This window comes from Amia ocellicauda, chromosome 5 (assembly GCF_036373705.1).
Source record: "Amia ocellicauda isolate fAmiCal2 chromosome 5, fAmiCal2.hap1, whole genome shotgun sequence".
Classification (NCBI taxonomy): Eukaryota; Metazoa; Chordata; class Actinopteri; order Amiiformes; family Amiidae; genus Amia; species Amia ocellicauda.
In genome coordinates, this window is record NC_089854.1 from 10,995,377 (window position 1) to 11,008,036 (window position 12,660).

Genomic DNA, 12,660 nt, shown 5'->3' on the forward strand with positions numbered 1-12,660 from the left:
CTGGCTTGCGCGCATGCGTGTGCATTTTCAAATACCACGTCACGGTCAGCGTATCCGCGCCGTCCACAGTTCATCTCCATCATTAATAAAAGTGAATAAAATGATCAAAAAACAAACAGCTACGCCACTGTCACCGTGAAAACACACGTTTCCTTCCTCCGAGGCCTCAACTGAACTGTCACAGTAGTCCGAAGAGCCTCTTTGTCGTAAGTAGCGCATTCGCCATTGACCCCTGACAAAGACAACAATAATCCTTGGTTTCTTAACAAACGGCTGTCTATGTCGTATTGATGCGTAATGAGTAGTTTTACAATTTAACACATCGCTAATGCAAAACGGTTTGCATAGCTCCTCCAACACGCCTAAACCTAAACCTATATATTATATGTGCATGTTTATGTGAAGTACATGTGGAACTTGATTGTGTTTTAGTGTTTCGTGTTACTATATATATTATTAAGTGTGTAGTGTATGTGTAGTACATGTTATTTGCATGATGCATCACTAAGTCAGCATGGCAATTTGAACTTGTATGTGATGACTTCATTGAAGAGTCGGAGCTTTTGGAAAAGTTAGCAATTCAGCGGAAAACCACAAGATGGCGGCATTGCACCGGAGTGAGCATTAGCTTTGTCAGCTGTCTTTACACAGAAGCACTGAAGTTTGGTTTGGCATCAACATGGACACTACTACTACTACTACTACTACTACTGTGATGATGATGATGATGATTATTATGACACCGATTAAACCTTTTTTAGTCATAATGTAGCAGTCTTCATTTTTTATAGAAATTATAATTGGGTCTTATGGATATGGACAGTTGCATACAGTTTAAAGTGGCAGACCCATAACAGTAAGAGTCGCTTAGAAGGACAGAGATTGAGTAAAAAATAAAATATGAAAAGGTGGCAGTTAGAATATGTATTAAAAAGTCGAGTAGTAGAGTGGCACAGGGGGATGTGTGGTTGGCTAACAGAAAACATCGGTCTGGGAATATTATAGGGCAAATGGCACCATCCCTGGCACTACAAACAGAGGGTTTAACGTTGCAGTTGTGTCACTGTGTTAGATGCATGAGCTGTGCATTTGACAGTTTGGTGACATGATTCTGCCAACTGACACTGTCATTCTGAGGACTGTTAATACGCCTTCTGTTGTGGGGGATTTCCTGTCAATACTCTTGAGCACCTTTTAGTTTTTTAATTTAAAATTTTACCAGAAGTACTCAAGGGCGGTTCCCAGTGAGAGACTGTCTTATCAGAAATCCCTTTTTCTACACCCCCCCCACCTCTCTCTCTTTGAATCTGCTTTGCATGATGGTGAATATTTAAAATAGGCGTGTCCTCAGGCTCCAACTGTGAAAATTAAATGCCTTGAAGCACAAGCCAGGTACACGCTCAGGCTTTTTGAGCAGATGGATTCAGTTGGCAGAGTCATACAGAGAAAACCGTCAAAAACGCATCCTTGGTTCTCATGGCAAATATCTAGGCCGTTTCTTCTTCATCATTTTTACTATTGATGTACAGAGTCCTCTGATTATGAAGGCACCCTGCATTTGAGTGTGATCCGAGCCTGCGGTTTATTTGATCGTTCGTATTATCTGTTTGTCACGGCTGTGTATTTGTAATATAGCAGACAATCACATTGAGCTGTGCCATTCTCAGGCCTTGTCTGTGTAAAGACACCAGGCATGTTTCACCTTTCTGCCCGGCCTCTTGGTCTCTTCCTGGACTTAAATCGGGCAGATGGGACGAGTGTCCTGGATTTAAAGCTAACATCACCTTTTTCTGTCCTTGTTTACATGTCTGTGTTAGAGGACCGGTTTAGTTCCTGTTTGACTTGGGCAGTGGCTTTGCCTGGATGCACTTTGTTCACCAGGTTACATATTTCAGCAATAAAACCAGAGGTTTAATCTTCCTTGATGATTAACAAAGCCCTTTCCTGTCCTTTTGATTTGATATTCCCCCTAGACTGACAGACAGGTCTCTGGTATATCTGTGTGTGTGTGTGTGTGCATGTGTGTGTGCGTGTGTGTGCATTTTATCTCCTCCCTCTCCCCTTGGTATCCACGTGTTAATGTAGGACATGTTTGAACACTTAGTTTATAATTAATGAAGTACATGCTTTAGCTACAGTGCATCTCATCAAAACCCCGTCTTGAAAAGAACACGTTCTCACTACCTGAAGCGGTTTGAAGTGCTAGTGTGTAAGAGAAGGCAGCCCTTTCTTTAGCATGTCTGTTTGAACACATATGTAGTGTAAAATATTATGTTGAGATGACCGATAATACTTATTGGCAGCACTGTCCGGGGCTACAAAAAACATCGTCAGCCCCTCTGCTCTTACCGGAGAAAACACCCGCAGCATCACAACCTATTCCCCGTTATTATCAGTGACAAACATTCTCAGCGGCTCCAAGGCATTTTCTAGCCCCTCTAAACCAAAAAACATATTTGAGAGTGATATTCTTTACATTTTCATTCTGATCTTTACACAGCAACTAAGTATGTGTGACTTATTTATTTGGGATGGACTGGTATAATGGCTTCTTAGATTTAAAACTTAGACGTGTAAGATCTGTAAGACACTTTTGATGTGCCCAGTGTGAAATCTTGATATGTCCCTAGTAGTAAACTGGAATGTACTGAAATAACTAATACAATTGCAAACCAGGAAAACATGTTTCTCTCACAGCAACAACAGTAAAAACAAATATGGGCCCTTTGGTGAATGATTTCTTGTAAGTAAAGATGGTGCTAGACCTGTTTAGCATAGTTTTTACAGCTGTCAACACTGTCTGCACTTGATTTGCTGTATTGTTTGTATTATCTGTCCTCTAAAATACCACAGTGACAAACTCTTACTCTTGACTAATTATTATTTTTACTATTATTATTTCTTGGCAGACGCCCTTATCCAGCTTTCAGTTTACAAAAGCATTACCAAAGTGCAGTAATTCAAATCCTGTATTAGATGGGAGTCATAGATGACTGAGGCAGCGGAATTCAAATTCAGTTTCGACCACAAGTGATGCAAGATAAGATATCCCAAAATATGGCCTGATGTGTTGGATTAACAATTAAATATACGGGCAACTGATTAAGATGGCACCAGGGTGTCTTGACTGGAGACAAGGCAACCGGGTGCATAGCTGGTGTAGTCTAACAGCAATTAAGTAATGTGTACATGACTTCTGAACACATCAGACACAAAACAGACTGTGTGGCACCTACATTGGTTTCTGTAGAAGCAATGTAAAATGATTAATTAGGATACATTATTCTATAGCAGTAATTCAACAGGGTGACTGATAATTAAATGCCGACACTGGTGTCATTGGTGAAAAATAAGGATATTTAATCGAATCCAGGTTGACCAGAAGCTGTGAAGATTGTAATCAATGTGAAACAGCACTGCTTTTGTGAAGTGTCTAAAATAAATAATAATGCTCAATGCACCAATTTCTCCAGGTAAGTCTGGTGAAAGACACCTGAAGAGGTACAACTCCACACACAGGAAGAATTCAGGGCCACTTAGTTCAGCAGTCCTGTGAAAGTGAAACTAAAGATTCTTTCTTTGAGTCCGTAGGTTTCCCATCACTAAACTACTTTTTCCCCAAGTTAGGTTACATAACAAAACCAAAAAAAAAAAAAAAAAAGGTTGCTGGAATTCCGTTTGCTTTAAATCCGGTGGATTATGTTTTGTGGCATAAGATTTTCTGTAAACTTCGAAGAGCCACCCAAAAGATCCAAAATAGAAGGGAATGTTTTTCCAAAATGCAAGACAGACAGAAAGGCCTGTGTAAAGGCTCCCCATCTGTCCACAGAGCCGCCATTCTTACTGCGGAGAGCACACACTGACCAGGCCTCTGTCGGGTGGAATTGGACACACACCTCTTTGAGTTTCTAGGAAGCCGTGCGTGTGAACAAGGCATGGGGGTGGGCTGCCCAGAGGAAAATAGTGGAAAGTTTAATTCTCCCACAAAAGTGTTTTTGTGGTGAGGGATGTGGACCTAGTGGAAAGCAAGGAAAACCAGGAAAGGAAAAGGAAAATGGAAAACGGCATACCTCTGTGCGGGGAAAAAAAGAGAGGACCGGCTTAATGGACTGTGAATGTGTGGAAACAAAGACATTTCTGTTTATCGTGGAAAGTGCGTGGCTGTAAATTGCATTGTGCACTCGCTAAGAGTGACTCTTGCTGATTGCTGGACTGCAGACAGAGGATGCATCAGCCCAGTTGGAGTAGGGAGGTGGGGGGGAGCTGGCTTGATTAAGTGTGAACAGTATTTCCCTTTTCCTATAAGAGTTACTGAATTACACTGCACCTGGAGGGAGGCATATGCTTTGGCCCCATCCTATACTGACCCCTTTCTCTCTGTTTATGGTACATACATTGCCACCAGTCTAACTTTTAGTCTCCAATGGTTGTATCCATCAACTCATATAATGTATGCAATTATGCAGAGGCGATTAAAGACTGTGCATCCTTTATTTTTGTTTAACACGAAAGAGCCACTGAACATTACCTGAATTGCTGTGGGGAATCGAAATCCAGTGCTCTTGTAGTTTATCTGGCCTGTGTGTACACTATGGTGATGAAACATGTTTGTGCTATGCTTTTGTAGAGGGCTACACTTTCAAGTGTCCAAATTTGGTAATCTGAACAGAAAAATCACAGGAACTTTACTTACACGTTCCTGCCAACACATGAGGTCATAACAAAACAACCATTTTGAAAACTGTGATAGTTGTCCTTTAATTTTGAATGAGGTCATTTATTTGTATTTGAACCATCATCTGCAGTAAACCCCTGAGTAAAAAAACCACCGCACCAAAACAGTTTCCTTGCCACAGAAGTTTAGATGACTGTCAAAGGCTCACATACGCAGTGATCCCTGTTGCTTGTGCAGCACGATGATACCTAGAGAGGGCAGACCTCAGTGACATCCTCAGAATAGCGCTGACATGTATGTGGGTAGAGTTGACGAGGCCATCTCTGCACTGTTGTTGTAGGCAGCGTTTCTTCTGGGACAATTTCCACAGCGTGTATCAATAAGGGGAGAGCGACTGCCTGCTCATCATAAAAATAAAAAAGTATAGTAAACAAAGCTCGTGACACTAGGCTTAGGTTTTTAGCATTAGTGCTGCTTAGCAAAATACAGCGGACAGGACATAAGTATCACTTAATGATCTCATCGAAGTAGTCATGGTGACCTAGTTTAATTAGAAAGCAACACACCCAAGCAGGGCAACATTACCACGATGGGAACACAGTGCCCGAGAGCAACAGTCCTCAGGCTAGGCACCTGTTTCAAGAAGGAACTATCCATTTTTCTTATTTTTATTTCTTTTCAGATTTGTTGCCACTTTAAAATATAATTGTTAATAACCTATATAAGTTAGTCAAGAGACAGCAGCTCCTCCCCCCTCCCAATTCGCAGAAGACTCTTGTGGACGTGTGGAAATTGCTTTGCAACCCAGACAAAATTATTTATGTGCGTCTGCTGAAATGCAGTGTAGAATTTAAAAGAATATATATTTCTATCAGATTGATTTATCCTATGTAGGCCCAAAGTTGGATTCGAAATACTATCTTAAAAGCTACTGAAGCTTAGAACAACACGTCCTGTTCCAAAACTTTTATTGAACTATTGTATTGAGTGGCTCTGAAGGGTGCTGGTGTTTTTGTCAATTGATAGTTCTTACTGCGCAGAGTAAGAGAGTCATATTCTCCAACACCTTTCAAGATCAATAAAGAACACCCCTTACGAATACATAGAAGCAGACAATTAGAGATGGGACTATTCAGAAGTACAAAAGAGGATAAAATATATTATTGATCCGCAACAGTATTACTGTGCTCACCAAGATTGCATAAATATTTCATAATGCTTTTATCTCCTGCCTTCAGCTTTGTTTGATGGCCGATACGGATGTGTATGTATGAGTCAATTCGTCTTGCAGAGATCTCGTTGCTTAGGATTGTGGCATAAGAGGGAGAGGGAGAGAGAGCGTTATTGTGTGTGTGTGTGTGTGTGTGAGAGAAAGAGCAAGGGATTGTGTGCGTGTCTGTATGTGGGGAAAAAATACCATTCTAAAAACAGTACAGTAATATATAATAAAATATAGTACAGCAGGATAGTTTCATAACTGCAATAAATGATTGATATTATAATTTTTAGTACACAAATGGTTGTAATCTATAATTTTGTAGTACTTGTCTAATGTTGAAACATTAATCAATTCTGCAGAAATTCGATGGAAGCAGGGTGTGGTTGTGTGTGTGAGAGAGGGAGAGTGTGTGATGAAAACCAGTATGAATTATCTTTAAAATCTGCAAAAAACAAACAAAAAAAAACATCCAGCATATCCATCCACTTATGATTATGATGATGATGTGGATGATTCCCACGTTTGGTATTCCCAGCTGCAAATTCCCCCCATTAATAATACAGGGAGGCAGACTGAACAACATAGAGGGTCTTTTCACAGAGATCTTAAAAAACGAAAAGTGGCTTCTGAGGAAATTCAGTGAGCAGGGGCTCCTCAGATGACGGCGGTCCTGGGTGTGTTTCATGGCTCTCATTGTGACTCTGTTGTCTGAGCTCACAGGGTAAGAAGCCCAGACATGGTTCCCAAGCCCTTGAGTTCTAATTATCATTCTCATAACGAGGGCTGGGAGCAGGCAGCCCGAGTACCGCTGCCGAGTGGCTCTTTTTTAACAATGAGCCAGAGCTGCATTTTAATTGGTACTCCTTGTACCGTGGGGAGCTCTTCAGCCCTTTGATTGTGTAGTGGAGGAGTGACACTGAGGCTCGGTACACTTTTGCTGGGCCGGGCCCCGGGGGAGGGGAGAGAGTGGTGCGTAATTAACCCCCTTGAGGAGAGCAGTTGTTTGTGCGCTCGACATGGGCCTCCCTGCGGGGGGGAAAGCTGAGCTATCCACGACGGAAGCTTGGAGGGCGAAAAGCTTCTGTGGAAATCAAAAAGACAAAGAAAGAAATGGCTGTTTAGCCTGATTCTTCAGTGACAGTTTTTGTGGGACACCAGGCGGGGTGATCTCTTAAAGTGGTGTGGGCACAATAATTCTCAACACAATGTGTTCAGCCACCAACTCTGAGCTGAGAGCGAGAAGAAAATAACAAAACAAGTGATGTAATGACCTTTATCTATATTTCCTGGGGTTTCTCCACTTCTCATCAGCGATTGAGGGATGGGATCGATCTATGCTCAACCACTGGCATTTATTACTGCCACAAATCTGATAAATCAAGTGATATCTCTTGATGGATATAGAATTTAAAACCTTCTTGATTGTTTCCCAGCACTTTTCTTACTGGCTATAGCAGCTAAAATTACAGCTTTTATCTGCAGATATACAAAGCTGCACACGTGGTTTTGTACTTGGGGAGTGTGTTGCAGAGGAAGTACGCCGAACAACTGATGACAAATGTAATTCTCAGGAAATTACCTAGAATTTGAACGAATAGGAGCCGACAAGTCTCAAGTACTGGTGGGTAGATACTGGCTTCCAATCACACAGACAAAGACAGTGTGAGAACAAACAGTTTTTGGAGGGAGTCGTGGTGAGCACGGTGCAGTGTAAACAATCCTGAAGCTTTCCTTGCATGTTTACCCTGCCGTTGAATTACAGCAGCATAGCCACTCCCAGCAAAAACCCACCTGCACTTTCCATTCTGTCATCTCTGTCATTGTTTCCTATCAATGCATGCACCATTCACCAGATACCTTTCTGTGCCATAGAAAAGTTTAATCTTAATAATAATACAATCTGAGAAGCCAAAGCAAAACTTCTGCTGCAGGCCTCGTGGCTTCTGTGTCTCCCAGCTTCTGGATATATTTGTGTTACCTTGACAACCAAGGAGAGGAAACCCGTTATCAATCACCTCCACTGCAGTGCCACAGTGCATGTTTTCTTCTAATGCCTCGTCTTGTGGTTTGGCCGCCATTGAGATCTAAAGTGTTGATAGCGAGCTGAAAATGTGTGCCCCTCTTTGGTTAGACTTGTGTGTGTCTGTGGTGATTTCTGAAGGAAACACTCAAACAGATTGCCTCAAGATTTCAAGGGAAAGGCCGCTGGCAGACAGTTAGACAGCTGTTGAGAGAGTACAGCTCAGCACAAAGCAGATTTAGGCATCGGTCAGCATGCCGGAACATGAAAAAGTGCAAGTATCAGTGACAAGGTTTCTGCAAGGCAAGGGGTTCCAAGTTGCTTCAACCGTACCACACAATTTAATACTGAATTAAACCATAAGGATTACCATTTATATCCACATTTGGACATTTGTAATTTATTCTGATTCAGTTAAACTAGACTGACCTGTCTGCTTTTGCATAGTTTATGTGGTTGCTATTCTTTTCTGGTTTGACGATAAGTATAAGTCACTGTTATGACTGGAGCACTTGGCGGGAATACTTTAAATAAACATGCCGTAAACGTTTAAGGAAATGTCCCTTTGTTTTGACGTGACCTTGTCTCGAAGGTGCATGGGCCAGGTGTCACTCTATAAACTCTTGTTTGATACTGTGATGCGATCTGAAACTACTTTCTCGAGTTACATTACTTTTTTATTTCAGAGGGAGGTGGAGAGATGTCAGATGTAAAAGCCTGCGAGTCTCTTCGTAGTCCAGCTAACTCCATTTAAAAGAAAGAGGACACCATAATCCAAGCAGATGGCTAAACAGTAAGTGATTTTTTATAATTACAGATTCGACATGCATTATCTTTTTGGAATGCATGCAATTCAGGTGATTTCAATTTTTTGTTTTTTTTGTTTTTCCTTTTTGGTTCAATTTTGAGAAACGGTAATGTATGGATTAGGACAATGTTCACTTTGTAAATACCCAGCTAAACAAAATCAAGACCTTCCAATCTCTATTGTTATTCCCAGTTACACCTATGCCTTTTTTTTTCTTCTTCTGTGGTATAACTAACTGGACTTTACATTTCCCTGGCTGAGCTGTGTCTTGTAGTTTGTTCTCAGTGATCTACTGGTAGTGCAGCAGACCTGTTGGTTTTGCGGTTTCCCAGCAGTATTTATATCCACATCCTGGCTTCCTGTTTTCAACACACCCAGGCGTTAAATGTCTTTAAAACACCCACTCTTGGCCACTGAATCCAGCCCCCCAAAGCAAGTGCAACAAGATAACAGAAACAAACCAAGGTAGAAAAGTTTTCATGAGGTCCATGCTGCTTCTCAACCCAATACACTGAACTGGGCCAGACATCTTATATATCAGAACCTGAGTATTTCCCTATCTTGAGCCTGTTGATTCTGATTTTTTCATATATGGTTTTCCTTTTTTCATTTATCCTGACTTTGTAGCACTTTTCTTCAGTGGCTGTGTTTACACCCTGATGAATAAATTATGATAGTCGAGGTACTGTCATGACTTATTTAAGGCAGTTATGGTTGGTTATAATTTTATTACTGTATACTTTCATACATTTTTGGCAGCAAGTAAACACAGCCCAGCACTGTCGTATTACAAATAACCGCCACTAAACATTTTTTATTTATTAATACAAATAGTATGAAAATGAACTGGAAAGTTAAATGTAAAAGCTGCCTAGTCTTCCTCACTTAAAAACCAAACCAAAAAACAACACATTTTAAGATACCCATGTTTTTTTCCTTATTTAATCTTTAGTTTGTGCCACCAAACTGAGAACCAAAGTGTACACATAGCAATTACCTTGTACTATATTATACTAAATTATTTCAATGAAGGGTACAGAGTTGTAGACACAGACTGTCAAAGGTCTTATATTTTATTTTTTATCCAATGTACAATCTCTGTAGTGAATGAGGCAGTTAGCTTCTTTTCTGCTACACAATAATGATTTTTGCTGCATGGATTGGCAATTAAACGCTGATGTTTTGATTTCTCATAACTACTTTTCTATACTCGGTGTCAGTCGAAGCAGGCCGGATATCCCCCCTCGTTGATCTACACCGCAGAGCCGTCTGGATATTATTTCAGTCAGATGTGTGGGTATGAGATGCAAAATTGTTACAACTTTGTCAGTTATGCTAATTCCAAAGGTTGTTAAAAACAGACCAAAAGGGCTCCGTTCACAGTGTCTGCTTGCTAACAAACCACAGCTTTAGCCTGAAATTAGCCTGGTTCCACTAGGTGTGGAGGAAATAAACTGTGGAACTTACCAATGTAGAAGCTTGGGGGATTTTCATCTGTTTCCAAGATCTTGGTGGTGGTAGGGTCAAACCGTAGCCATAGGCCAATCGCCAGAACCAAGGAGCCGACCAGCTGTGGAATAGAGAGGGTAGCTTATTAGAGAGGGCCAACCATTAACCAAATGATTTGCGCCTCTTTTCACTAAAACTAGTATTCAGCTTTCAACATTTGCAGTCAAAATATGACAACATAAGACTTCATGTTCATGGCGATTCATGATTCCAACATCTTTTAACTGCTAATGGAAAACGTAATATCGTGTGTATTGGAAAGAAACTACCACACAGACTGAGCATTTTTGTGTGTGTAGTGGTAATAGGAGACTGGCTAGGTTAATAATGGACACCAAATGAGCATGATGGGTCAAATGGCCTCCACTCGTTTGTAAGCTTTCTGATGTAATACTGCAATTACTGAATATTGTAATCATTTTAAAAAACAAACTCTTACCCAGTTAGACTACTTTTTTGACAGACTACACAAATGTTTCACTACTGCTAATGCAAGATGGATGCCCATATAGGTATGTAGAATTTTATAAGAAGACAACGTCAGAGATTTTGTATTTTGTGAAGTCTATGACTTTATAATCACAGGAACAGTTATTATTGTGTTTCTGTTGTTTTTTTGGTTCACCATCACAGTCATTTTGTGAGTTCGCCCCCCACCCACACACCCACCCCCACCACTTGCAGAAATATTTTCCCATCTGTGGTTAGACTTTTCCAGCACCGGACTCATTCAACGACTCGTACCCACCATAGTCACTGAGTCTGGAATATAACTTACTCATGGTGAGGCTATTCCTGTTAAATTCACAAATGGGATTAAAATAAAACTGCTCCCCTTCTTGAGGTTAAAGTCATTTCACATGTTTCTAGCTTAGGTGCCACTATAGTAAGTGTGCCAAAATGTAAATTTGTAAAAAAATATATATGAAAATAAAAGTTCACTCACTATGTGCCCTATATTTATTCACAATGTTTTCAATATTTAAAAAAGCTGAACACTGATAGATCGAGTTTACAAAACTGGTTATTCTGGCTAATCAACATAATTCAAACCTAAGCAGAAGCAGCAAAAAGGAATTTAAATGGGACACTCGTGAAAGGAAATCTAGGGCAAAAAAATCAAGCGATAACATATGCAATAAATTGAAACTGCTCCTGTTTGTCTCCTTGCTGGATCTAAAAATGGCCAGTACTGCCCCAAATCGCAATGTGGGGATTCCAAAGCTTAGTGGAGCTCCATGGTCTCAATAAAACAGGCTTGAAACCAGTGTGGCGGCAGGTTATATCTGTGTTATTTCACACACAGGATTATTTACGTATTCGTCTGGAGAGTTGTATACTTCTCTGACACTTTTGTTTTTTTAATTTTTTTAACAGCCCAACCATGTCGTCATTTTGTTTTCTTGCTGTGGGCTTCACAGGAGGGGAGCTTTCCATTATTCATCAAAATGACTATATTGCTGGAAATCCAAAAAGGAGGACAACAATAGGTTCCATCTTCCTGGCAGCCCCTATTAGTCTGTCCACACAGGAAAAGAGCTCTGAGCAGAATGGAAAAAAAAGCCGGATCCTATCTGGATAAAACCTAGGCCGTTATTGTCTAATCCCATATGGTGAACTAGTGCCCTAAATATAGCTATATTATACAGGGAGACTTTTTGATGGTGCCAGAGCTTTGGGGGTTGGGGTAAGTGTGCTAAATACAGGGAAATCCTTTATTGTGAGGTTAGCTACAAACACCTCTTCTGTCCTCCATTCAGGGGTTAATCAAGGACATCTTTGCAACTGGAGGCATATTTTAGACCCATTACACACATTTCTTCACATATGCAAGTCAAAATACAACAAAGTATCACACTGTGCTGATTCACAGGAATCCATCAAAAATGGTCTTAAAGTCTCTGGATCAATAAGTGACAAGGGAACAGAAATGACGGGTGAACCGCTATCTCCTGACCTTTATTTATGTATTTATCTTTATTTTAGGCAAACCTAAAATAGTGCTTTTAGTGATGTCACGCTGTGTGTGGCTTCAATGGGGTGGTCTGTCATATTACAGAAGAACCAGGCTTCATCAGCTTGTGTTTGAATCAGTGGTAGACCCCTGAGGATTGGCTGTTTTAGATGGCCTTCCACAGGCAAGGAATGTGTCATCCTTTTTCTCGCCCCCCCTGCCCCGCTCTCGCTCCCAGTGTTTGTCAGGCCTAAATAGGCAGGCAGTACCAGCCTCCCCATACCAAGTCCCTGCCACTGTGGCCAGGCCAGTGCGGTAACAAAATTCAGTTCTGTCTCGTTCGTGACGTCAACCTTTGCTGGCATCAGCCTACCCCTGGCACCGTCCTTCACCCGTTGCCTTCCTTCGCCCCGCCATTTTGCATTTGGGGAACAAAGTCACCGTCTGTGCCTGTCGCCCAAAACAAGGGCCCACT

General features: G+C 41.0%; 1 protein-coding gene and 1 long non-coding RNA gene across 2 annotated transcripts in view; one reads left to right on the forward strand and one right to left on the reverse strand.

The window, feature by feature from the left end:
• The window catches only part of tspan2a (tetraspanin 2a), a 33,771-nt gene that overhangs the window by 8,078 nt on the left and 13,033 nt on the right, over positions 1–12,660 (reverse strand). The window contains exon 2 of the mRNA XM_066703700.1: positions 10,190–10,292. Within this exon, the coding sequence (XP_066559797.1) occupies positions 10,190–10,292 (103 nt within the window). The remainder of the gene's footprint in view (positions 1–10,189; positions 10,293–12,660) is intronic.
• Positions 77–12,660, forward strand: part of LOC136749411 (uncharacterized) — a 92,485-nt gene continuing 79,901 nt past the window's right edge. The window contains exons 1-2 of the long non-coding RNA XR_010816746.1: positions 77–206; positions 8,601–8,707. This is a non-coding gene — a long non-coding RNA (uncharacterized LOC136749411). The remainder of the gene's footprint in view (positions 207–8,600; positions 8,708–12,660) is intronic.